The sequence below is a fragment of the Choloepus didactylus genome, chromosome 3, assembly GCF_015220235.1.
Source record: "Choloepus didactylus isolate mChoDid1 chromosome 3, mChoDid1.pri, whole genome shotgun sequence".
In the NCBI taxonomy this organism is placed as follows: domain Eukaryota; kingdom Metazoa; phylum Chordata; class Mammalia; order Pilosa; family Megalonychidae; genus Choloepus; species Choloepus didactylus.
Genome location: NC_051309.1, coordinates 13,086,210 through 13,112,341, shown reverse-complemented (window position 1 = coordinate 13,112,341; position 26,132 = coordinate 13,086,210). Strand labels below are relative to the sequence as shown.

The 26,132-nt window shown below is 37.4% G+C and overlaps 1 protein-coding gene across 3 annotated transcripts in view; it reads left to right on the top strand.

Moving 5' to 3' along the window:
- The window catches only part of RAB28 (RAB28, member RAS oncogene family), a 126,548-nt gene extending 114,156 nt beyond the window's left edge, over positions 1-12,392 (top strand). The window contains exons 6-8 of one of the 3 annotated variants that reach the window (XM_037829406.1): positions 4,812-4,889; positions 10,103-10,197; positions 11,447-11,705. In XM_037829406.1, the coding sequence (XP_037685334.1) occupies positions 4,812-4,889; positions 10,103-10,192 (168 nt within the window). In that variant the 3' untranslated portion in view covers positions 10,193-10,197; positions 11,447-11,705. Of the gene's footprint in view, positions 1-4,811; positions 4,890-10,102; positions 10,198-11,446 lie in introns of all 3 variants that reach the window. The other 2 variants (XM_037829404.1, XM_037829405.1) reach the window with 2 other exon arrangements.
- The last annotated feature ends 13,740 nt before the right edge of the window (positions 12,393-26,132 follow it).

The window sequence follows — 26,132 nt, the reverse complement described above, 5'->3', positions numbered from 1 at the left end:
AGTGCTTGTGTTACTGCTGCTGCTGCTAGTAGATAGCATTTATTGAGTGCTTACTTTGTGATAGGCGCTGTACTATGATGGTCATCTCCACTCTATAGAGGAGGAGGTTTTATAACAGGGTCCAGGCTACACAGCACAGCTAATAAATGGTGGAGACTGGATTTGTGAATCCAAGTAGTAACTCTGCAGGACTCATTGTCTACACTGTAATAGATACTTCTTTTAAAAAATTAAGATTATAATATAGAGATAATTTTGTTTTACATTTTTATTAAATATATTTTATCTGTACCTCATTCTCCCATGTCATTTAATATTATGTAGATTTAATAATCCATTAAATAAAGGTTTAAAGATTTATTCAGTCAAGTCCCTATTGTTGGACATATAGGTTGTTTCCAATTTTTAGACATAATGTTTCAATGTACAACTTCATACATAAGCTTTTGGTTTTTGTTTATTTCCTTTGGGTAGATTCCTGGAAAATTCATTGAAACATATTGTCAAACTACCACTAGAAAGACTTAAGTTAATTTATCCTACCACAAGCATTATATGAGTGCTATTATCATTGCACCCTTTTAAACATTCAGGATTTTAAAATTTATTTTTAAATCTTCACCAAATTAATAGGCAAAAGCCCCAAAATGTATGTCACTATTTATATTTGAATTTCTGTGATTACTATTGAGGTTGAAATTTTAAAAATGTCATTAGCTATTCATTTTCTGTTTATGATTGTTTATAATTTTCTATTTTTTGTATGACCATTTTATATTTTAGGGATATAAGTCATTTGTCATGATTTTTTTCAAATATTCTCCATTGCCTAGTTTTATTTGTTAATTTTCTTGACATTTTCAACCAAAGGAAGTTTGAAATTTTTTGGTACTTTAATCTTTTTGATATTTTCCCTTCCTTTCATAGTTTTTATTCTTAAGATAAATATTAAATAATATAAAGAGTTCTAAATCTTTATAGGGTCAGATTTATTTACAAATTGAGCCTTTGTGAAGCCTTTCACCAGAATAATGTGAACATTCATGCACACTCACATTACCATTTCGAAACAAACATAATATCAATACTTTTTGACAAGCTCATCCATGGATTGGGCTTCTACCCTCACCTGTGTTCCTAGGGGTCTTTTGCCAGTTTAGAATTATTTTAGCCTGTATTTAACCACTTAGCCTTTTTTGTATGATTGTGTTGAACCACTAGAAAAACTCTTGTTGTATTCTTTTTAAATGCTACTTTAAAACAGTTTGTTTTTGTAGAATCACTTTAAAGTTGTAATCATCTCCAGCCGCAGGTTACTTTCTTTTATTTCCAGAGAAGGTGAGCTCCTGTTCTTTCTCTAATACTTCTGTCAAATGCTTAGTGATTTCAATATACTGTTTGTCCTCCACCCCACATCAGCCACTTGTTCCCTTGCACACCACAGATCTTGTCATTGCAAATAACTGCAGCCCTTCTAGCCCTCTTGAAGAGTATACAATCATTGTTCAACCCCAGCAGGACCTACAAGACATTGATCCTAACACCTTTTCTATGTCCCTAACCCCCTTTCATATAATCATTTTCCTCTGTTTCTAAACTTAAAACTCATGGCCAACCATGATATTTCTCATTCATATACCTTCAACTCTTTCCTCCTCTTTCACTTTGTCAAAACCTTAACTGGTTTAAACAGGCCTCTAACTTTCTTTCACTGCACTCAGAGAAAAAACAGTCTTTAAAGTGCTAAAGATTGCACTTTAAATTCACAATCACAGACCTCAAGTGGGCTCTTAATACTTCTCACTAATTATACTGTACGCTCCTAGTCCATTCTCTCTCCCCATCACCTAGATGACTATTTCATAGCTTCTTTTCTCTCTTCAAATCTTCAAAACAGCCTCCTCATTCTAACTCTCCGCTGATGACCTTTGTTTGGGTTTGCTAGTGCAGCTGTTATGCAAAATACCAGAAATGGATTGGCTTTTATAAAGGGGGTTTATTCAGTTACAAATTTACAGTCCTAAGGCCATAAAAGTGTCCACACTAAGGCATCAACAAGATGATACCTTACTGAAGAACGGCTGATGATGTATGGAACACCTCTGTCAGCTGGGAAGAGATGTGGCTGGCATCTGCTTGTTCTGGGTTGTGTTTCAGCCCCTCTCTCAGCTCCTGTGCATCCTTAGCTTAGTATCTCCAGGTGTCCTTCTGTCTGCAACTCCAAGCATCTCTCCAGAAGTTTCTCTCAGCTGCTTTTGGGGAGTTTTGTCCTCTCTTAACTTCTCTGAAGCAAACTCTGGGCTAGCATCTCAAAGCATCAGTATCTGGGCCTTGCTTAGCACATCCTAGGGTGTTTTCATCTCTCTGCTGTCTGTACAAGCTCCCTTTAAAGGACTCTAGTAAACTAATCAAGACCTACTCTGAATGGGCAGGGTCAAATCTCCATGGAAACATCCAATCTAGAGGTCATACCCTCATCGAAAAGATTAATCAGTATGTCCCCACAAGATTGCATTAAAGAATATGGCTTTTTGGGGGGGACATAATATATACAAACCAGCACAACCTTGTTTCCTATTTTATAAGAAATTTGAAACAAACAGAAGAAAACTGGTACTACATTTGTCCCCTTACTTGCATCTGTTCCAAATTCTATCTTCTTTCCTATTACTATGGGGTGTACTATCTATGCTCGTAGCTAAGGTGAGAATCTTCGTTGTATGCCAGTCCAATTTCTGCTTGCCTACTCAGGGACATTGCTTTAGCAATTCTTCTGTCTTTTCCTTGTGTATCAATTTTTTTCTCGATTACTCTGGGTTTTTACTAGTTATTCTATCAGCATACAAATGTTATGACTTCACCTATCTTAAAAACAAGAAAATGCTCTTGATCTTGCATCTTTGTCTGTCTGTTGCCTTATTTCTATTTCTCTACTCCACTTTCCAGCAGAATGCTTTGAAAGAGTTGTCTCTAATCATTGTCTCCAGTTCCTCCCTCCCAGGTTGTCTTAAGCAGTCCCAGGCAGACTTTTGCCCCCACTGTTTGACCATAATTGTTCTCCTGGTTACCAGTAACCGCCCTTTTGCTAAATTCAGTGGTGAGTTCTTGGCCCCTGTAGCAGCAGCATATAAAATAGTTGATTAGTCTCTTCTCTGAAATACTTTCTTTTCTTATCTTTCAGTATACTACACCTCCTGGTTTTTCTCCTGCCTCACTATGTACTCCCTCTCAGTCCCCTTTCTGATTTCTTCTCATTTCCCAACCTCTAAATGTTGGTGTGCTCTAGGGCTTAGTCCTTGGATATCTTTTTCTAAGCTTATTCCCTTCATGACCTTGTCTGTCTTATGGCTTTGCCCAGACCTCTCCCCTGTATTCCAGACTTGTGTATACAATGTCTCACTCAGTACTTCCACCTACGTGACTAGTAGATCCAACTTAACACTTCCATAGCTGAGCTCCTAATACTCCCTCCTACAATCTTCCAGTCTTCCCCACCTCAGTAAATGGCAGGTCTATTTCCTTTTCTCTTTATCTCATATCCCACATCTGATCTATCACCAAGTCTGATTGGCTCTACTTTGAGAAGATATTCAGAATCGGTGACTATTTCTTACTGTCTCCACTGCTACCACTTTGATTTGAACTTTGATCTTCTCTTACAATAGTTTCCTGCCGGTTTCTCTTTTTGTATGCTTGGTCTTCTATAGTGAATGCGCAACACAATAACCAGATTGATCCTATGGCCTCCATTTCACTCAGACTAAAAATCAAAAGTCCTTCCAATAACCTACAAGATCCTACATGATTTGTACCCCCTTAGTCTCTTTCCTTATCTTCACTTATATTCCCCTCTTTCTCTCCACTACATGGCACTAGCTTTCCTTGAGTATTGTTCCTTAGCATTGACCATCAGTGAATTAGAAAATTTTTACGCTTTTTAGGGAAAACATGATATAAGCCTTTCAGGGATATGCATCTCTTTGAAGAGTAGGATTAGAAATAAAATTAAATTAATAAAGTTGTAAAAAGAGTAAGATATCATGAGATGAACAGGTATAAGAATATGGTAGGACACTTAGAAAGCAAAGACAGGTTAGATACTATAGGAAATATCTTTTTTGGAGTGCTAAGAATCATTGTGGACCCAGCATAAGCTACCTATTCATAAATAGGTATATTTATGAAAGACTGTTTATAGAAAAGTATTTGTAGATTTTAGTTTAACTATAATGGAATATACTGCTCCTTTACTCTGATAAAATGCAGTAAAAGAGTAGTAAATTGTTTTGATCAAGAGATATGGACAATATGTGGAAATCGATGAGAGCCATAAAAGTTATTAAAGGGTTGGAAACTAAGATCTCTTAAGATAGGCTAAAGCCGGATCAGAAGACCAAGATGGAATTGGCAGTGAAAAACTAGGGTGGTGAAGTATAGATCAACTTATTTTCATTTTCTACAGGACTTATGTTTATTTGTTATGCCAGTAGGGTTTCTTTTTTATTGTGGTGGTTGTAATTTATTGTCTTATGTTAAGCCTTTTAAAAATATGTTTTTTAGGGATAAATGTATAAGCTTAGACCAATTCACTGAATCACATGGATTTTCAAATTTTGGTTTAATCATTTTTTTAAAATGCTACATTAATAATATTGCTGTATTTACCGAATAATGCTAATTTTGGAATCACCTGATACATGATATTTTTGAAATTCTTATTTTTGACTTGCAAATTTAAAAAAGTCCAATTTATTTTAAGGTAACTTAGGTAAGCCTGCTTTAAATCATTTAAACCTATTTTTGTTATGTAGGTCTTCCTGTGTTTTCAGAAAGTTGCTGCTGAAATCCTTCGAATCAAATTAAACAAAGCAGAAATAGAACAGTCACAGGTGATTATCTTGAACTTCTTATTTTAAAAAATAATGGAGTTTTAATGAGATAGTAATCTCTACCCATGAATCCTTTCCGTTTATGCAGTCCATGTACATATAGATATCTAACTTAGAAATAGATTGTGTTCATGAATCAGTGTTTATTGCAGAAGATGGAGAATATTACCTTTTTACTGAATTATGATATGCTTGAAGCTTTGTCTTGACCCTTTTATTGGGAAAAAAAGCTTAATAAAAATTTTCATCAGTGGTTAAACAGTGGATTAAGAAGCCTGCATATTGTTTTGTATTTACTTTTTTTGGTTCTTCTAGGATTACTGTACAATACATATTCTTTTCATAGTTCATACAAAATCACAATTATCAAACTTTTGTCTTAATGAGTCACTTTACTCCATTTGGCATCTTCATGTTTGCTTTGGTGAAATATTGTTGATTTTTTTCTGTTTTTTTTAAATGTGTTATCTGTTCATCTTTAAAACATCCTCCACTATATATTAGTTCTTGACATTATCTTATTATTAGTTTAATAATGTTATTAATTATTAGGGATTTCTGAATTCTTTCACTATTTTCCAGAAAATTCTGTATACCTAGCTGGAGTTTAAAATGTATTCCTCTTTCTGTGACCTTTGATATCAACCTTAAAGAATAATGCTGGGCTCAGTTTATAAATATGTGTAAACTCCAGGAAAGATGATGAGTTTTTAAAGCTCTTTTACTTTATTAATGTAGTAATAAAAATTTCTTTTCAAAAAAAGAGAACACGTTATTAAAGGGTGATTTTCCCCCCTAAGTTGATAGTCATATTACTTCATTAAAAAACAGCCCAGTAAAATGTAATCTAAGAGTAAACTTTATACTAAGAATCTAAAGTAAAGTATTCCCCCCTAAGTTGATAATCATATTACTTCATTAAAAAACAGCCCAGTAAAATGTAATCTAAGAGTAAACTTTATACTAAGAATCTAAAGTAAAGTAGAATTCTTTAAGGAATGGTCCAAGGCCCAAATTAAATGAATCATATTTTTCAACTGGTTTGTGTAATTCTTTGCATGTTTTTCCTTCCCCAAAATACAGTGTATCAGTGCTCTTAGACTAAAAAATAGACATGAATACCAGCAGGCAAGCACTTAAAAATACCACTATAGTACCATACCAATTTACACGTTTGATAGAAAGAAAAATCAGAGCAAGATTTTAAAGTTAAAGTTAAGTTTCAGAAGTGGTTTAGTTAGAAGCAACAATGAATGACATTTTCCCTCAATTCCCTCCATTCCTTTCCCCTATGCAACTAAAAAAGTATAATTATCTTTTCCTATCCTTAAATTTCTATTTAATTCCTTTAGAGCTGGTTTTGTGTCTTATTCTAATGATCCCTCTTTGTGTGTGTGTGTGTGTGTGTTTTAAAGGAAATAGAGCAAGTATAATTGAAAATTGTTATGGTAGTTTGTCTGTTTCTAGACTTGATTAAAATATTTTGAACTCTGGAAAATTCCTACTTTTAATTCTCATTATTTCAGCACTGAGTATGGCCAGACACAGTGCTAAAATTATTTTGTGCCATGTAAATTGTTCCTGCACACATAAAAATAGTTACTTGATTTTGACCTAGGGGGATACATGAAAGAGAAATCACAATGATTTGCTTGAGGTGGCTGCTAAACCATGGCAGAGATCACACAGACCTTGGAGAGCTGCAGAAGTCAAGTCATTCCTAAAAGCTTCTCTTTCTAAAGGATGTTTACCTCAGGTTAATTGGAGAGTCCAGATTATCAAGCAATCATAAACAATTTATTGATCAATTTATTGATAATCTGTATAGTGGTAGGCTTAAAGAAGATTTAATGAGTTTAAGATGGCCCCTGTCTTCAGTGAAGAAACTTAATATATTGTGTGTCAGGCAATTGTGTTATCCCATTTAATCCTCACACTTTTAGGGGGAAAAATAAATTTAAACTGCTATGATCAGTCCAGCATTCAGTCCTTTAATAATGCATGAGGTAATCTAGGAAGAAAATGCATAGTCCTCTGTCTTGTCTCTTTCAGTCTGAATCATAGCAAAGACATTTTGCTATATATCCTTGGTGTTAAGAGTTCTTAATATATTTTTAAGCCTTGAAATTTTTACTTGCTAGTTCATAAACTATGAATTTCAATTTGGTTTGAGCTGCATTAGTTTCTTCAAAACAAGAATTTCAAGCCTGAGACACTCAATAAACTTGCTAAAAAATATATCCATCCGTATTCCTTCAGAGTATATGTGAAAGTGCCTGGCATAGTACCTACCATGTAGTAGGCATGTGTAAGTCTTTATCTAAGTCTTAATTAGCACATAACTGTACAACACAAGTGCCCCCTTTAGCCCTGGATCTTTGGGGACCCCCTCTGCCTTTCAGCCTTATCTGAATCTTAAGGAACTCTTAAGGGACATAGATTCTCCTTTTCTAGATGTTATTTTTTTTACAATTTTCTCCACTATGTTTTCAAAGACTGCCCTGGGATTCCTTTCTTACTCCAAATACCTCTTGTCTTCCTTACAGAATGTATTTACTCACTTTGCATTATTACTCTAACCCTCAGATATTGAACATTGCTAAATGGATTTCCTTACTGTATCCCATTTTTTCTTTTCCTTATTCAACCTTTTAAATTTATTTTTCATAATTTCAAAACTAGGTGGTACTTTAGAGATCATGTGTATAAACCTATTTTATTTTATAGATTAGGAGATTATGAAGATTAAAGAGATGAAATAACTTGCCCAAAGCTATGAATATTACTGGCAGTGTATAGTGGCTCACTTTATGGGAGAAGAAAAGTACCTTTTTAAGGTCTTAACATATGCAAAGTACCATGCTTTACAACATGCTATATCCATGCTTTAAATGGTAATCGATAATCTTGTAGCACTTTGAATGTATATCAATCATAATGTTCTTTAATAATTTATATACCTGTTTACCCTAGTAGACCCTTATGCATCTCAAAAACAGAGATCATGCATTATTTATTTAAATGTCTCCCATACTTAGAATAATGCTCACCTTTGAATGAATGACAGTGCAAGTGTTTTAGCTTTCAGGATGTGTTTATACATATCCTGGGCATGACAGACTATGAATTCTGCGGTGGTAAATTTGTAATTACTATCTAGATTAAGGCATAATTGCACAATTAGCCAAATATATCTTTAGTGTCTTGCCAAGAGTTTATCTATACTCTTTATTCCTCTTTACCCCAACCCCCAGGTGCTTTCTTGTTTACCCTCTGGATACCTTCCATTTCTAGTACCTACTTCATTTCCAGTACCCACTTGCAAATGCTCTTGAAGAAAATAAAGGTTAAGCCTGGTGTTTAACCACATGACTCCTTTTCTCTTAGGACCACTTAATTATTTTTACTCCATTGACTAATAGCAGAGAAAAATTGCATGTGCTTTTGGGCTCCAAAAATAAAAGTAGGTATTTTGTAGGTAGCATTTTTTCTGAAAACATCAATAAATGGATTGTAAACAAGCCAACTACAGTGAAACCACCTACCATGAAGTTTATGGCATAGGAATTCTGCATTTTTGCTCATAGAGAGCAAAGTATGGAATTTGCAGTGTGCCTTGGTTATGACTTCCCTTTCAGGAACATTGTACAAAGCTTTATGTCAAACAGTCAGGACCCCGAGAAAGATGCTGCCTTGTTAGTTCTTCATTAATTTGATGAAAATTAATGATGAAAATCCTAGTCATTTATGTTAGTCAGTACTTTGACCAAATGTCTTGACTGCAGGTCAGTAACCTGGTTGTGTTTATAGGATAAGGTTTAAACCAACATTTGGGGAAGATTAATGAGTTGCTTACTGATTATGAAAATCCCTTCTCTTTATTGTAACCCATGGTTTGGCATGAAACAATTAGGTTTGGGAGGTCAGATAATAGTGTTCTATGTTTCACTGACATGCTTGCCTCATACCTCATTTGGAGGCTGGTGGTGCTTCTGTTGATAGCATCAGGCTGAGTGCCTAGTAAATCATGAGTCTTGTCCAAACGTTAATACTGCTTGCTAGAGAACATAAGCAGAGCCTATCCAAGGCTAATACATTCCTATACTTTAGCATCCTGTTCATTTACTATCAACTGTTGATTGAATCTTTGTTTAAAGATATCATAAACAGCAGCCATTTTTAAAGATGTTTCTCTATATGTGTTAATAAATTAATGGATGCCATTATGAAGGATTTTCTGAAATAAGATGGTTGAAATCATATGGAAAGGCGAGGATTATTTCAAGTCTAAAAAAACTGGGAGTATGTTACCCTGTCAGCCATATTTTGTCTTGTGGTCTTTTCATCCTATAGGTTATAGCAATAAAACATAACAAAGTAGTTTTGATTCTTTAGCAAAATTCTTAGATATTTGAAAGCAACAGCTGTTGTACTTAAATTTTGTTTTTAATGATTTTTTAAAAAGAAATTATAGACAACTGTGTTTGGAACTTATTTCTATATGGAATCTGAAAGTGTAGAGGTTAGGGTTGAGAAGAATGGGGGAGTGAGCATCAAAAGGAAGTCTTTGACAGGTAATAAATATTATTAAATTTAAAAATTGTAAATGGCTTGTGACTTTTTCTGATTTCTGCATTCCTCTCCCCACCTTCAAAGAAAATTAATTACTCCTTCCTTTGTCTTCCCACAGCAGAGTACACTAGTAAAGCACTTATCTTGTATGACAATTAACTGTGTATGTGTTTCTCTCCCCCAACTTGTGAGCAGATCTTGTGTAATGCATCCATACATCCCCAGTATACAGTGACTGACACATAGTAGATCCGCAGTAATGTTTGTAAAAGGAAATGGAATTAATACTTTTATTGCACTGTAGAATAGAAAAGCCCCATATTTCTTCATAGTCCTCTGAAATACTGTGCTTTACATATACCATGTGTAATTGTAGTATCAAAAATAGAACTCACAATTTATTTGAGAAGTTCATATTTGATTAGGATTGTAAAGAATAATATTTCTTGGGTCCTTGTTCCTTTTCTTTCCTTTTGTATGCAAACTTTTTTTTTTTTTTGTAACATTTTTAAATTTGCATGTTAATTTTCTTTTTCTACTGTGGTGTTCCCTTCTGTTTTCAGTCATTGAACATACTTTCCATTTTGTCTCTTTTTTTCCACCTTCTTCTTCATCTTGTTTATATTGTTTGGAATTGACAGCATATTGTCAGGGCAGAAATAGTGAAGTACCCGGAAGAAGATTATCGACATACCAGCTCTGCTCAGAGTAGAATCTGTTCATTACAGTAGTGCAGGTATTAATAGATAAATTATTGCAATTTGGGCTGGGGGGAGGAAGGAACTAGTAAATGTTATCTTGTTCTTTATTCCTTATGAATAGGAAAACTCAGATGATTGTTGTACATAATTGGGAATTAATATTGTATAAATACTGTTTTAGAACTTTAAAAAATTGATTCTTGGCCAGGAGACTTAGGAGTTAAATTGGGAACAAGTTAAAATAACATTTCAGTTTCTTTCATATGTATTTGTCTTTGTGGTTGTGTTTATTACATGTGCAGTGAAGTGGCGAATTGAGGCAGTTATTTCATTATTTATTCATTACCATTTTTCCCTGAATAGCCTGGTAATTGAAAGAATATTTTAGCAATTTGCCTTGAGTTATCTTCTTTGTCTGATTGTGTGTGCAGACTTAGTAAAAGGATAGAAAACTGTAAATGACTTGTTTTAATTTAAATTATTACTTTGAGATGAATATTAGAAGGCATAGTGCTAAATTAACCTTTTAAGATATTCCTTGAAGTGTGAGTTAGAGGAAAGCAAGAAAAACTTAAAAGTATCTTTTGCGTTAAATTATTTTAAAAACATGAATGTGGAGTAATTTAAAAAATTTCTCATTACACCATATTTTGTTAGAGTTGTTTATTCATAGCTCAATAGGGAGCTATTCAAGAGTAGATTATCATTTGGGAGGAAAGTTTCAAAAATTAATAACGTTTTAAAAATCGAGTTGCTCAGCACATTCTGCTTTATATGTGAGTCCTCTTTAATACTTATACCTCTTCTCACTAACTTACAAACCTCTGTAAATGTTCTAAAAAATAAGGCTAAGTATAATGGCTTATGGAAATATGAATAAATAATGACATTTTTTTTACTCTGAAATGATAAAACAATGGTCTTACTTGTGAATTAAAGTATATATTAATGACTAGTTTTAATTCCTTTGCTTTAATATATCCAGGGTTTAAATTTTCATGTTGCTTTGCCAATTTTTTGTAAGACTTGTGGTAACTTCAAGTTAATGTCATACAGCCAGGAAACTCAATAAATGAGTTACTGGTGCTTTCTTAAAAGAAAACAAAACAAAACACCAACTCTACATTAGTTTCTTCTGATTGATTCTTTTAATATCAGCTCCTGCTTCATTTATGATGTCTATATTCAGGAGTTCACCAAAGTTTATAAAATAAAAGTATACTTTAAGGAGCTATTCTAAATATCCTGATGTCCAGATAATAACTCTGTTTTCTTTTATGACAGAGGGTGGTGAAGGCAGATATTGTAAACTACAACCAGGAATCTATGTCAAGAACCGTTAACCCTCCTAGAAGCTCTATGTGTGCAGTTCAGTGAGTGCATTTTTCCTTTGTATTGATAGTTCTGCCTGCCCTTCACCCCTGTGTGGGCCAGAGGACCTGTAGGAACTTTATCAGTGACCATCTCTGAGCTCAGTTCACACGTTCCTCCCAACTTGTTGGCTTCACTGTTAAGTGTTGCCTCACAGCCGCAGGCAGCTCCTTGGACAGGAGAGAATTCAACTTCAGGACCACACACTTTGAAATCAATGGAAAGCCCATTCTCTAGAATTAGACTGTTTCATTGAAAAAGAATGAGGTTCTCTTTATGTCCTCACTTTTTCCCTGATGTAAAATTTTCAGCCATTTATGAAAACTACCCAAGTCTTGATCATCAGCCATGTATTTTGCCACAGCACAGTTTCATTTTCTTATCTGAACTCATATGTGGCAAAGTATACTTCAGAGTGCATACATTTAAGCAAGTAATGTATTTTTTCTACAGATACTTAAGAAGGCATTCTTTTGCAGTCTATTGTGAGTGAAAAAATATAAAGCTGTATCTAACTGAAAATGCTTGAAATAAAGCTGTAATAGAAATATTTTTCTTTCATTTTTTAAAAAAGGCCCTAAATTGTTTATTTTGTAGCTTATAACTCACCAAATAGTGAGTATTTGATATTGTATTTTTATGACTGTATGATGGTCATTATGTATTGTGTAATATTCCAGTTAGATGGCTTTATTAATTTTGATAAATGTTCAGCTGATGTTCCACGTGGAATTTCTCCGGCAAACTGCATTGAAGTTCTCCCAGAATGAGTTATGACATATTGTTGTATCGTTGTATATCAGACTGTACCTAATGTTCAGATGTTTTTCTCCCACAAATAAATTTATTTAAATTATTCTTTTTTGGAATTTTTTTTTCCACCATCTTCATTTTATTTGCAGGAAAACAAAGTATATTTGGATACAAAATTAATGATCATTCGAGGTTTAATACACAGTCACTTATAGTTGTGGGTTATTTGGTTGGACTGATTAAAATGCAGAGTTGTCTGCCTGGCATTTTGGGTGCTCTGTATTAGCTACAGCCCCTTCCTACCTTTTCTCTACTATGCACTCCTGTCTTCTCTGCAAACAGCCCTGGGCGCATTCCTGTTTACTTTGCGATGTTCTGCTTCAGGGTCTTTGCTCCACAGGTCCCTCCTCCTCTCCAAATGTCTCCCTCCTGCCAGCCAGCCTCTAGGCACCAGAGGGCAGTGCCTAGGTTTGTCTTGGTCATGGTTGTGTTTTTTGTGCTTGGCATGGTGGGTGCACTATAAGTATTGGCTACATTGAAGCAGCGATGAATGCCACACATCCACAAAGCCAGTCCTGGTCTCCACAGCAGAAAGTCCCATGTCTCTCAGGTAGCCGTTACCCCTCTTGCCTCAAGTTGCAGTTAATTTTGTCCCTGTCTTTTGTTGTTTTCTAAGCTATGAGCTCACTGAAGGGAAGCTCTGGAGCTGTACTAGCTTTGTGTGCCTCAAAGTGGCCAGCAGGTTGCTTTTCTCTTAGATTTGCCACAAGTGTGTGTAAATGTTTTGAACACCTAATTTTAAAGCTGTAAGGGGTTTTGAACACTTGTTATTTCATATCCTTGAAATAAGGAAATGGAAGTTTGGAGAGAAAAAGTGACTTGCCAGAGGTCATGGGATCACAGAGCTAATCCCAAGATCTAGACCCCAAGATCATGCTTTTGGACATGAATTGAGCCGGGGTAAGTGGATAAAGGATTTTGTTTTAGCTGCTTCCTCAGCATTGCCATCACTACCTCCTGTTCCTAGTGGGGAGCACTGCTCCTTTGTCTTCACTGCTCTCTAATGGGGAGGGCTGGGGGCTCAGCTTCCTCTCCCTACCTGGGGCTCTTCCCCCACCAGGACTGAGGCCTCGGCTCTGTGGCTTGCTCTGAAAACCAAGTGTCAAAGACCCTCCCCCTCTTTTTGTTTTACTACTATCATTTGTTATTTTCCTTTTACTACAAGATCTTCTGTCCATAGATAGGCCAAGGCAGCACTCTTTCAAGAGTGATTTGACATTTAAGAAATTTAAAACATTGTGAAAACAAATCCACTGCGCTCATTTGGCAGTGGGTCCAACCTTTCTCTGCTTTGATTTCTATACCACTCATTTTATAACAATTTAGCAGCTTCTTAAGCATTTCAGGGTGATAAGCCTTCAAGGTGGCTCAGTTTATCTTTCTTTTCAACATATTCCTAACATACATGTCAGTGTGCCAGGGCCTTTAGGAGAATATCAAGTTGAACAAGAGATCTCAACCCTCAGGGACCTTACGGTCTAGTAGGTGAGACATTTGTTTTGCTGCTGGTGTTTTAAAAGCTATTGTTGATTTAAGTCGACTATTAAATTAAACTTGCCCAAAGTTTTACATCCAGTAAGGGGTGAGGCCATGTTTTTTGGTCATTTCAAATTGTTTTTATATCTATGTGAAAACTTGAGGTTGTCAGAAGTTTTTTTTTCCCCCCAATACATTTACTGAAGGACTACAAGGTATGATTCAACACATGTATATGATTGTACAGGCTAAGTGCTATAGGCAGTAGGAGGAGGCTGAGAGAAATGGTGATAGGTCTGTGATCAGACCAAATTGCTTTTGTTGTGTGTTTATCAAGTTAGAGCACTGAATGGGACTGGGCAGGGGACAAGGGAGAGAATGGCTTTTGTGGCTTGCTCTATCTTGGATGTGTCTAGACATAGTCACAGAGTTATTTTATTTTCACATCAGTCTTTAAAAGCAGTATCATTGTCCCCATTTTACACCCAAGGAAACTGAAGCTCAGGGAGTAAGTGATTATATAAACTCACTGCTAAGTAAGTGGTAGAACCAGGATCCACCCAAAATGGTTCCGAGACAGAATGAGCTAGGCTGTGTATTGATTTTCTGCTGCCTCCCATTTGTGAAGATCACACAGCTGCCCTCCTTCCTGGAAGTTGAACAGGAATGGGTATAAGTTGTTCTTTTGAGAAGACGTAATGGGTGAGTACTGGTCCCTCTACCCTCTCACAGTGACCATCTTGACCAGCAGCATGTGTCCAGAGGCTGGTGGTAAGGTTGCCCTCAAATCACTGAGTTGAGGACAGAAATTGCACCCCCTGTCTTTGGTCTCATTGATTTCTTGCCTCTCCCATTGAGAGACCAACCGTTAAGATCTTTTGGCTCATGGGAAGCAGGCACAGTGAAAATGCAATACAGTACATGGCCAAAGCAGATTTCTGAATTCCATATTACAATTTTCCCATACCTCGGGTTTTATTTTTGAAACAAAAACGTAGGATTCATGCTTATTTAACTCTGTTACCTCTCCTGTCTACAGTTTTTAATTTAAAAAATTACAAGTCTTTCCATCTAGTTTTAGGCATTTTGTCTCCTGAAGATGCATGCTATAAAGTTTCAAACACATTGTGGTCACTTCTGCTGCTTATTGAACTGCAAAACACAAAAGTTTTCAGCCAGAAATGGTCATTGGATGCTGTCTTTCAAGTGCACCCTCTATTATGTGTGGCAAACCACTCTGGAGTGGTTTTTGGAGTGGCCCAAAGAACTCCTGTGACTGCTTTATTATTCCAAGAGGAGGTAAGCCAGGGCCCTTTAAAGTTGATCACTGAAACAATGTGATGGAGCATAATAATTTGCGTGTTGTTTAAACATAGTTTTTTGGGCACAACCCATGCTAGTGATTACTATAATGCTGGACATCCTGGAAAACAGTTGCAATATTCAAAGGGAACTGGAATGTAGAAACTGAGTGCTATGGTAGCCATCTCCCAGTGGCCTCTCCAATGTCCATTTCACCACTTTTCCTGACAGGTCCTGTTTTCTATTGGAGCTTTCCTCCATTTTCAGCTTCTCACAGCTATAGAAGGGGAACCTCATTGGCTTAAACCTATCAATATATTAATCACCCCCGCCCTCCCCGGCTTTAGAGATTATCCTCAGAAATGAGTGTATAATTCCATTAGAGGTAATGAAACTCGAGGAGACATTTGCTGAGGAAGAAAAAAACTTCCCTCCTCTGAAGTTTCCTGAAAATTCTCTTCCCCCACTGAACTTTAATGTACTCTGAGAAACATTATTATAGCTGTCTTTAAGCCACAAAAGGAGAGGCTACCCAAGGAAGCCGAGGTAAAAAGTGGAGAGAATTGGAGTTTCTGTCACCATTTTTGACCCCTGGATCAAGCCATGCTTTCAACTGTTTGGCAACATGAATCAGTTTTCCTTTATGGTTTAAGCTAGTGTGATTACTTTATTTTACTTTTTGTTACTTTTTACATAAGCAACTCTTATGTATTGGGGCTTTTGCTGGATAGCAAAAATAGAAATGAACTTGATCTGTGTTTTGCCCTCAGGATCTTAGTCTAGGAACATGCAGTACTGATCGAAATGTAATTCAGACTGTTTAATGCTTCAGTGAAACCAAAGCACAATTTAGGAAGATGTGGCTTAGCAGCAAGTGTGGAAGAAGAAGGGATTTCAGATAAGGGGAACCCAGGGTCAACAGTGTAACATAATTGTGTTTAAAAACTAATGTAATCATTCACAGGACTTCCAGGTGACCAAGATGTAAGACCCTCCAAGGTGCCATTCTCCCACGTAATCTTTGAACAACTAGCAAAACTTGCAAGCCATCTTCCTAAAACTCAGAAAATAGTTAAAGGGTTTCATTCACTGGGTAAGCTCTGAATCAAGAAAACTCAGCTTTAAAAATAGAAGAACATTGTGGTACTGTTGCTAGCCCCTCCCATACCATATCCGGGCAAGGTATGGAGCTGGCTTGCTGTCCCATTGTGGGTCCCTGGCCCTGTTCCACAGGGAGGAAAGTAACCCCTATGTACATACTGTGGTGCCTGTATGTCAGAGCCCTTCTATCTAGTGGCAGGCTGAAGGACTGAGTAGGACATTCCTATCTGGCTCACCCTCTCAGAACTTGCCCTGCAGCAGAAGCAGCTTCCTGACAGCTAAAGTAACGTAAAAAACAAAGAAGCCAGAGGCAAAGGATTTCTGGCTTTAAGACATACAATAAAGCATTTAGGAAGCAGGGGAAAGTCTATTTCATAGGGAGTGGAGGGGGACATTTGGTTTCTTGTAAAGGAGGAATTCCTAAGGCCACAAGTGAGAGAGCACAAGCCCAAGACAACAGAAAGGCTCACAAAAGGTGGAAAGTACCCTGTACTTCACTTTTTCTTGGGCTGATCTTCTTGATAAGAGGGCTAAATTCTGAAGGAGAGCATCAGCCAATGCAGGCCCAATTTACGAAGACTGTGAAAGGTGTTTTGTGTGTGTGTGTATTTTGGTTGGTTTTTGTTAGCTCCTGACGCTCAGGAAAATCTCTTTCATATCACTAACTGGATACATACTTAAGGGACAGACAACTCAGGGACTTAATCCCAGAATTAACACATTAAATATTAAAATGTACAATTTGCAACAAAAGGTTACAAAGCAAAGAAACAGGAAATGATGACCCATCCAGAGGTATAAGATAAAAGTTCAGAAACCACCAATGAAGAAAACCAGACTTTGGCCATGGTGCACAAAGAGTTTAAAAAAAATGCTCTTCAGTATGCTCAAGGAGATAAGGGAAAACACAGAGAAAGAACTAAAGAATATCAGGGAAATGATGAATGAACAATATGAGAATCTCAACAAAGAGAAATTTTAAAAAGGAACCGAAGCAAAAACACTGGAGTTGAAGACCACAGTAACTAAATTGAAAAAAATCCCTAGAGGATTTCAATAGCAGATTGGAGCTGAAAGAAGATAGCATCAGTGTACATGAGGACAAGACATTTAAAATTATTCAGGCTGAGGAGTAGGAAGGAAAAAGAATGGAAAAAAGTGAACAGTACCTAGGAGACCTGTGGGACAACATCAAGCATACCATTATACACATTATGGGAGCTGCAGAAGGAGAAGAAAGAAAGGGGCAGAAGGAATATTGAAAGAAATAATGTTAGACAACTGTGGTGGTTTGGAACTGTATATACCCCAGCAAATCATGTTCTTAAAGCTAATCAATTCCTGTGGGTGTAAGCCTAATGTAAGTAAGACATTTAGACTTACTTCTGTTAAGGCCTAGGGTGAGTCTTAATCCTCTTATTGGAGTCCTTTATAAACAAGATGAGAGAGAGAGCGAGAGCAAGAGAGAGAAGCAAGAAGCTGAAAGCAACAAAACCCAGAAGAGAAGGGAGAGACCAGCAGATGCTGCCATGTGCCTTGCCATGTGACAGAGGAGTCCAGGATTGCTGACAGCTGGTCTTCAGGAAGAAAGAATCATCTTGATGATGCCTTGATTTGGATATTTTTATGGCCTCAAAACTGTAAGCTTTCAAGCTAATAAATTCCCATTGTTAAAAGCCACCCCATTTTGTGGTATCTGCTTTGAGCAGTTTAGCAAACTAAAGCAGATTTGGGTACCAGAAGAGTGGGGTGCTGCTATTGCAAATACCAAAAATTGTTAAAAAGGCTTTGTAATTGGGTAATGAATAGAGGTAGGAAGAATTGTGAGGTGCTTGATAGCAAAGGCCTAGCTTGGTTTGAAGAGACTGTTTGTGGAAGCATGGATGTTGAAGATACTTCTGATGAGGCCTTAGAGACACATGATGAATGTATCCTTATAAACTGGAAGAAAGGTGACCCATATTTTAAAGGGGCAGAGAAATTGGCAAAATTGAATCCTGTTGTTGAATGGAAGGTAGAATTTGAAAATGAGCTTGGATATTTAGCTGAGGAGTTTTCCAGACTAAAAGTGGAAAGTGTAACCTGACTTCTTTCAGTTTATAGTAAAATGCAAGAGGAAGGGGTTAAGCTGAGAACTGAACTCCTGTGCACAAAGAAACCAGAAACTGATGGGGTGAAAAATTCTGAGCTTCTGGAAAATGAGTCACCAGAGAATAGTGTTCCACGTGAGAGTTTAACTGAACATGGAACCAGTTGACCATTTCAGCACAAGTCAGGATTAGAAATGCAGTTATCCAGAAAGGATTTGTAGAAAGCTCTTCTGTCCGACGGTTTGGACCCCTGTGTACTACATGTGAAACTGACAAGATTTTATGAGTGGAAGTATTGCCAACCTGGACTAAAAGGTACAGAAAAGGGACAGATTGAAGGAAAAATGACTTCAAAGGTAGAACCATGGAAGCTGAGGTCTGGACTGAAGACATCTTGGGCCAAGAGAACAGGCCCACCCATGTATGTGGAAACGGCGAGTATGTCCTAAAGCATGGAAATGGTGGGCCTTCTGCCCCACTGTTCAGGAAGGGTGCTACCACCCCAGTTTTCTCAGATGCTGGGGGGGATTGAGAGAGCTAGCCATCATCCCAATGTTTGACAAGGGTGGAGCTTAGAGTCTGGCTGCTACCCCAGTTCTTTACAAGAGTAGGGCTAAGAGCTTGGCCATCATCCCAATGCTTGAAGATGTTGCAGCCTTCAGGTGTTTGGGGAGAACATGATGGCTGTGCAAGCACTTTCAGGATGAGGTTGCCAGTACCTCAGGCCCAGAGGAGAAAACATTGTTCCTTAGATGACTCTCAGACCTTGAAATCTAATGCAGTATGCCCTGCAGGGTTTTAGAACTGTTTGGGACCCATGACTCCTGTTCCAGCTTCTCCCTATGGGATTGGGAATGTTTATCTTATGACTGTACTTCCTTTGTATATTGGAAGCAGATAACTTGTTCTCTAAGTTTCACAGGTTCAGAGCCAGAGAGGATTTGTGCCCCAGGACAGACAATATCTATAACTGATTTTGATGAGACTTTGTATTTTGTACTTAACTGAAAGGACAGGCTTTTGGGATATTGTGATGGAATGAATGTATTTTGCATAAGGAAAGAACATGTCTTGTGGGTCCAGAGAGTGGAGTGTGCTAGTTTGGAACTGTATATACCCTAGAAAATCATGTTCTTAAAGTGAATCCATTCCTGTGGGTGTAAAGCTATTGGAAGTAGGAGCTTTTGATTAGAGAGAGAGAGAAAACCACGGAAGCAAGAAGCAGAAAGCAATGAAACCTGAAAGAGAAGGGAGAGACCAACAGGTGCCATCATGTGCTTTGCCATGTGACAGAGGCGTCCAGGATTGCTGGCAGCTGGTCTTCAGGAAGAAAGCGTCATCTTGATTATGCCTTGATTTGGACATTTTCATGGCCTCAAAATTGTAAGTTTATAAGCTACTAAACTTCCATTGTTAAAAGTCAACCCATTTTATGTTATCTGCTTTGAGCAGCTTAGCAAACTAAAACAACAACAGGAAAGACATGAATGGTCAGGTTAAAGAATCCTTATGAACCCAAAGTAGGAGACCCATGCCCAGACACATAGTGGTCAAACTGTTGAATGCCAAGGACAAGGAGAGAGTTCTGAAAGTTGTAAGAGAAAAGCAACATATTATGTACAAGGGAGCCCCAATAAGATTAAGTGCCAATTTCTCATCAGAAACCATGAAGGTAAGAAGGCAGAGGGATGAAATATTTAAAGTGCTGAAAGAAAACAGCTGCCAACCAACAATCATATCAGTCCTTTATATCAGGAAAGACTGTCTTCAAACAATGAAAGAGAGATGAAGACATTTCCAGATATACAAAAGGGATTTTGTCATCACTAGAGCTGCCCTACATGCAGTGCTACAGAGAATTCTTCATACTAAAAGGAAAGGAGACAGTGGATCAAAGTGGCATAAAGAAACAGAGACCACCAGTAAAGGTACCCATATAGGTAATTATAAATCCCAGTACATTGTATTTTTTTGGTATGTAATCCCACTTTTTACATCTTATAGTTTCCAAAATGCAAATGCATAAAATGTAATGATTAATCTATGATTTTGGGTATACAGTGCACAAAGATATAATTTGAAAAAAAACAAAAAGGTGGTAGTCAGAGGGGCATAGGACGGTGTATATGCTTTCAAATTAAATTGGTATCAAATCAAATGTGATTGTTTTAGATATAGGATGTTAAATTCAAGCCCCATGATAACCACAATGAAAGTACCTGAAAATATATCCAGATAGAAATGAGAAAGGATTCAACATGGTATACTACAAAAAATCAAATAAATATGAAAATAGGTATTAATGGCAGAATTGAGTGACAAAAAGGTAAAAGACTTAAAAAGACTAAATAGCAAACTGGCAGAAGAAAGTCCTGCATTATTAATTTAAATTTTCATGAATTAAACTCTCCAGTCAAAAGACAGAGAATGGGGAGAATGGGTAATAAAAAGCATGACCCAACTAGGTATTGTTTACAGGAAACTCACCTTAAATTCAAAGACACGGAGAGGCGGGGCAAGATGGCAGACTGGTGAGCTGTATGTTTTAGTTACTCCTCCAGGAAAGTAGGTAGAAAGCCAGGAACTGCGTGGACTGGACACCACAGAGCAATCTGACTTTGGGCATACTTCATACAACACTCATGAAAACGTGGAACTGCTGAGATCAGCGAAATCTGTAAGTTTTTGCGGCCAGGGGACCCGCGCCCCTCCCTGCCAGGCTCAGTCCCGTGGGAGGAGGGGCTGTCAGCTCCGGGAAGGAGAAGGGAGAACTGCAGTGGCAGCCCTTATCGGAAACTCATTCTACTGATTCAAACTCCAACCATAGATAGACTGAGACCAGACACCAGAGAATCTGAGAGCAGCCAGCCCAGCAGAGAGGAGACAGGCATAGAAAAAAAACAACACGAAAAAATCCAAAATAAAAGCGGAGGATTTTTGGAGTTCTGGTGAACATAGAAAGGGGAAGGGCCCTGAGGCGCATATGCAAATCCCGAAGAAAAGCTGATCTCTCTGCCCTGTGGACCTTTCCTTAATGCCCCTGGTTGCTTTGTCTCTTAGCATTTCAATAACCCATTAGATCTCTGTGAAGGGCCCGTTTTTTTTTTTTTAATCCTTTTTTCTTTTTCTAAAACAATTACTCTAAGAAGCCCAATACAGAAAGCTTCAAAGACTTGCTATTTGGGCAGGTCAAGTCAAGAGCAGAACTAGGAGAGCTCTGAGACAAAACGCAATAATCCAGTGGCTGAGAAAACTCACTAAACACCACAACTTCCCAAGAAAAGGGGGGTGTCCACTCACAGCCATCATCCTGGTGGACAGGAAACACTCCTGCCCATCGCCAGCCCCATAGCCCAGAACTGCCCCAGACAACCCAGTGTGACGGAAGTGCTTCAAATAACAGGCACACACCACAAAACTGGGCGTGGACATTAGCCTTCCCTGCAACCTCAGCTGATTGGCCCAGAGTTGGGAAGGTAGAGCAGTGTGAATTAACAAAGCCCCATTCAGCCATCATTTGAGCAGACTGGGAGCCTCCCTACACAGCCCAGCAGCCCAGAACTGCCCTGGGGGGACGGAACTCACCTGTGACATAGCACAGTCATCCCTCAACAGAGGACCCGGGGTGCACGGCCTGGAAGAGGGGCCCACTTGTAAGTCTCAGGAGCCATACGCCAATACCAAGGACTTGTGGGTCAGTGGCAGAGACAAACTGTGACAGGACTGAACTGAAGGATTAGACTATTGCAGCAGCTTTAAAACTCTAGGATCATCAGGGAGATTTGATTGTTAGGGCCACCCCCCCTCCCCGACTGCCCAGAAACACGCCCCACATACAGGGCAGGCAATCAAGGTGCCACAAAATACATGAGAGAAACACTGGCAAAACTAAAGGAAGCAATTGATGTTTCCACAATAATTGTGGGAGACTTCAACACATCACTCTCTCCTATAGATAGATCAACCAGACAGAAGACCAATAAGGAAATTGAAAACCTAAACAATCTGATAAATGAATTAGATTTAACAGACATCTACAGGACATTACATCCCAAATCACCAGGATACACATACTTTTCTAGTGCTCACGGAACTTTCTCCAGAATAGATCATATGCTGGGACATAAAACAAGCCTCAATAAATTTAAAAAGATTGAAATTATTCAAAGCACATTCTCTGACCACAATGGAATACAATTAGAAGTCAATAACCATCAGAGACTTAGAAAATTCACAAATACCTGGAGGTTAAACAACACACTCCTAAACAATCAGTGGGTTAACGAAGAAATAGCAAGAGAAATTGCTAAATATATAGAGACGAATGAAAATGAGAACACAACATACCAAAACCTATGGGATGCAGCAAAAGCAGTGCTAAGGGGGAAATTTATAGCACTAAACGCATATATTAAAAAGGAAGAAAGAGCCAAAATCAAAGAACTAATGGATCAACTGAAGAAGCTAGAAAATGAACAGCAAACCAATCCTAAACCAAGTACAAGAAAAGAAATAACAAGGATTAAAGCAGAAATAAATGACATAGAGAACAAAAAAACAATAGAGAGGATAAATATCACCAAAAGTTGGTTCTTTGAGAAGATCAACAAGATTGACAAGCCCCTAGCTAGACTGACAAAATCAAAAAGAGAGAAGACCCATATAAACAAAATAATGAATGAAAAAGCTGACATAACTGCAGATCCTGAAGAAATTAAAAAAATTATAAGAGGATACTATGAACAACTGTATGGCAACAAACTGGATAATGTAGAGGAAATGGACTCTGCCCTGTGGACCTTTCCTTAATGCCCCTGGTTGCTTTGTCTCTTAGCATTTCAATAACCCATTAGATCTCTGTGAAGGGCCCGTTTTTTTTTTTTTAATCCTTTTTTCTTTTTCTAAAACAATTAGAAACAATTGGAAACATATGAACAACCTAGACTGACCAGAGAAGAAATAGAAGACCTCAACCAACCCATCACATGCAAAAAGATCCAATCAGTCATCAAAAATCTTCCCCCAAATAAATGCCCAGGGCCAGATGGTTTCACAGGGGAATTCTACCAAACTTTCCAGAAAGAACTGACACCAATCTTACTCAAACTCTTTCAAAACATTGAAGAAAATGGAACACTACCTAACTCATTTTATGAAGCTAACATCAATCTAATACCAAAACCAGGCAAAGATGTTACAAAAAAGGAAAACTACTGGCCAATCTCCCTAATGAATATAGATGCAAAAATCCTCAACAAAATACTTGCAAATCGAATCCAAAGACACATTAAAAAAATCATACACCATGACCAAGTGGGGTTTATTCCAGGCATGCAAGGATGGTTCAACATAAGAAAATCAATCAATGTATTACAACACATTAACAAGTCAAAAGGGAAAAATCAATTGATCATCTCAATAGATGCTGAAAAAAGCATTTGACAAAATCCAACATCCCTTTTTGATAAAAACACTTCAAAAGGTAGGAATTGAAGGAAACTTCCTCAACATGATAAAGAGCATATATGAAAAACCCCCAGCCAGCATAGTACTCAATGGAGAGAGACTGAAAGCCTTCCCTCTAAGATCAGGAACAAGACAAGGATGCCCGCTATCACCACTGTTATTCAACATTGTGCTGGAAGTGCTAGCCAGGGCAATCCGGCAAGACAAAGAAATAAAAGGCATCCAAATTGGAAAAGAAGAAGTAAAACTGTCATTGTTTGCAGATGATATGATCTTATATCTAGAAAACCCTGAGAAATCGACGATACAGCTACTAGAGCTAATATACAAATTTAGCAAAGTAGCGGGATACAAGGTTAATGCACATAAGTCAGTAATGTTTCTATATGCTAGAAATGAACAAACTGAAGGGACACTCAAGAAAAAGATACCATTTTCAATAGCAACTAAAAAAATCAAGTACCTAGGAATCAACTTAACCAAAGATGTAAAAGACCTATACAAAGAAAACTACATAACTCTACTAAAAGAAATAGAAGGGGACCTTAAAAGATGGAAAAATATTCCATGTTCATGGATAGGAAGACTAAATGTCATTAAGATGTCAATTCTACCCAAACTCATCTACAGATTCAATGCAATCCCAATCAAAATTCCAACAACCTACTTTGCAGACTTGGAAAAGCTAGTTATCAAATTTATTTGTAAAGGGAAGATGCCTCGAATTGCTAAAGACACTCTAAAAAAGAAAAACGAAGTGGGAGGACTTACACTCCCTGACTTTGAAGCTTATTATAAAGCCACAGTTGCCAAAACAGCATGATACTGGCACAAAGATAGACATATAGATCAATGGAATTGAATTGAGAATTCGGAGATAGACCCTCAGATCTATGGCCGACTGATCTTTGATAAGGCCCCCAAAGTCACTGAACTGAGTCATAATGGTCTTTTCAACAAATGGGGCTGGGAGAGTTGGATATCCATATCCAAAAGAATGAAAGAGACCCCTACCTCACCCCCTACACAAAAATTAACTCAAAATGGACCAAAGATCTCAATATAAAAGAAAGTACCATAAAACTCCTAGAAGATAATGTAGGAAAACATCTTCAAGACCTTGTATTAGGCGGCCACTTCCTAGACTTTACACCCAAAGCACAAGCAACAAAAGAGAAAATAGATAAATGGGAACTCCTCAAGCTTAGAAGTTTCTGCACCTCAAAGGAATTTCTCAAAAAGGTAAAGAGGCAGCCAACTCAATGGGGAAAAAATTTTTGGAAACCATGTATCTGACAAAAGACTGATATCTTGCATATATAAAGAAATCCTACAACTCAATGACAATAGTACAGTCGGCCCAATTATAAAATGGGCAAAAGATATGAAAAGACAGTTCTCTGAAGAGGAAATACAAATGGCCAAGAAACACATGAAAAAATGTTCAGCTTCACTAGCTATTAGAGAGATGCAAATTAAGACCACAATGAGATACCATCTAACACCGGTTAGAATGGCTGCCATTAAACAAACAGGAAACTACAAATGCTGGAGGGGATGTGGAGAAATTGGAACTCTTATTCACTGTTGGTGGGACTGTATAATGGTTCAGCCACTCTGGAAGTCAGTCTGGCAGCTCCTTAGAAAACTGGATATAGAGTTACCATTCGACCCAGCGATTGCACTTCTTGGTATATACCCAGAAGATCGGAAAGCAGTGACACAAACAGATATCTGCACGCCAATGTTCATAGCAGCATTATTCACAATTTCCAAGAGATGGAAACAACACAAATGTCCTTCAACAGATGAGTGGATAAATAAAATGTGGTATATACACACGATGGAATACTACACGGCAGTAAGAAGGAACGATCTCGTGAAACATATGACAACATGGATGAACCTTGAAGACATAATGCTAAGCGAAATAAGCCAGGCACAAAAAGAGAAATATTATATGCTACCACTAATGTGAACTTTGAAAAATATAAAACAAATGGTTTATAATGTAGAATGTAGGGGAACTAGCAATAGAGAGCAATTAAGGAAGGGGGAACAATAATCCAAGAAGAACAGATAAGCTATTTAACGTTCTGGGGATGCCCAGGAATGACTATGGTCTGTTAATTTCTGATGGATATAGTAGGAGCAAGTTCACAGAAATGTTGCTATATTAGGTAACTTTTTTGGGGTAAAGTAGGAACATGTTGGAAGTTAAGCAGTTATCTTAGGTTAGTTGTCTTTTTCTTACTCCCTTGTTATGGTCTCTTTAAAATGTTCTTTTATTGTATGTTTGTTTTCTTTTTAACTTTTTTTTCATACAGTTGATTTAAAAAAGAAGGGAAAGT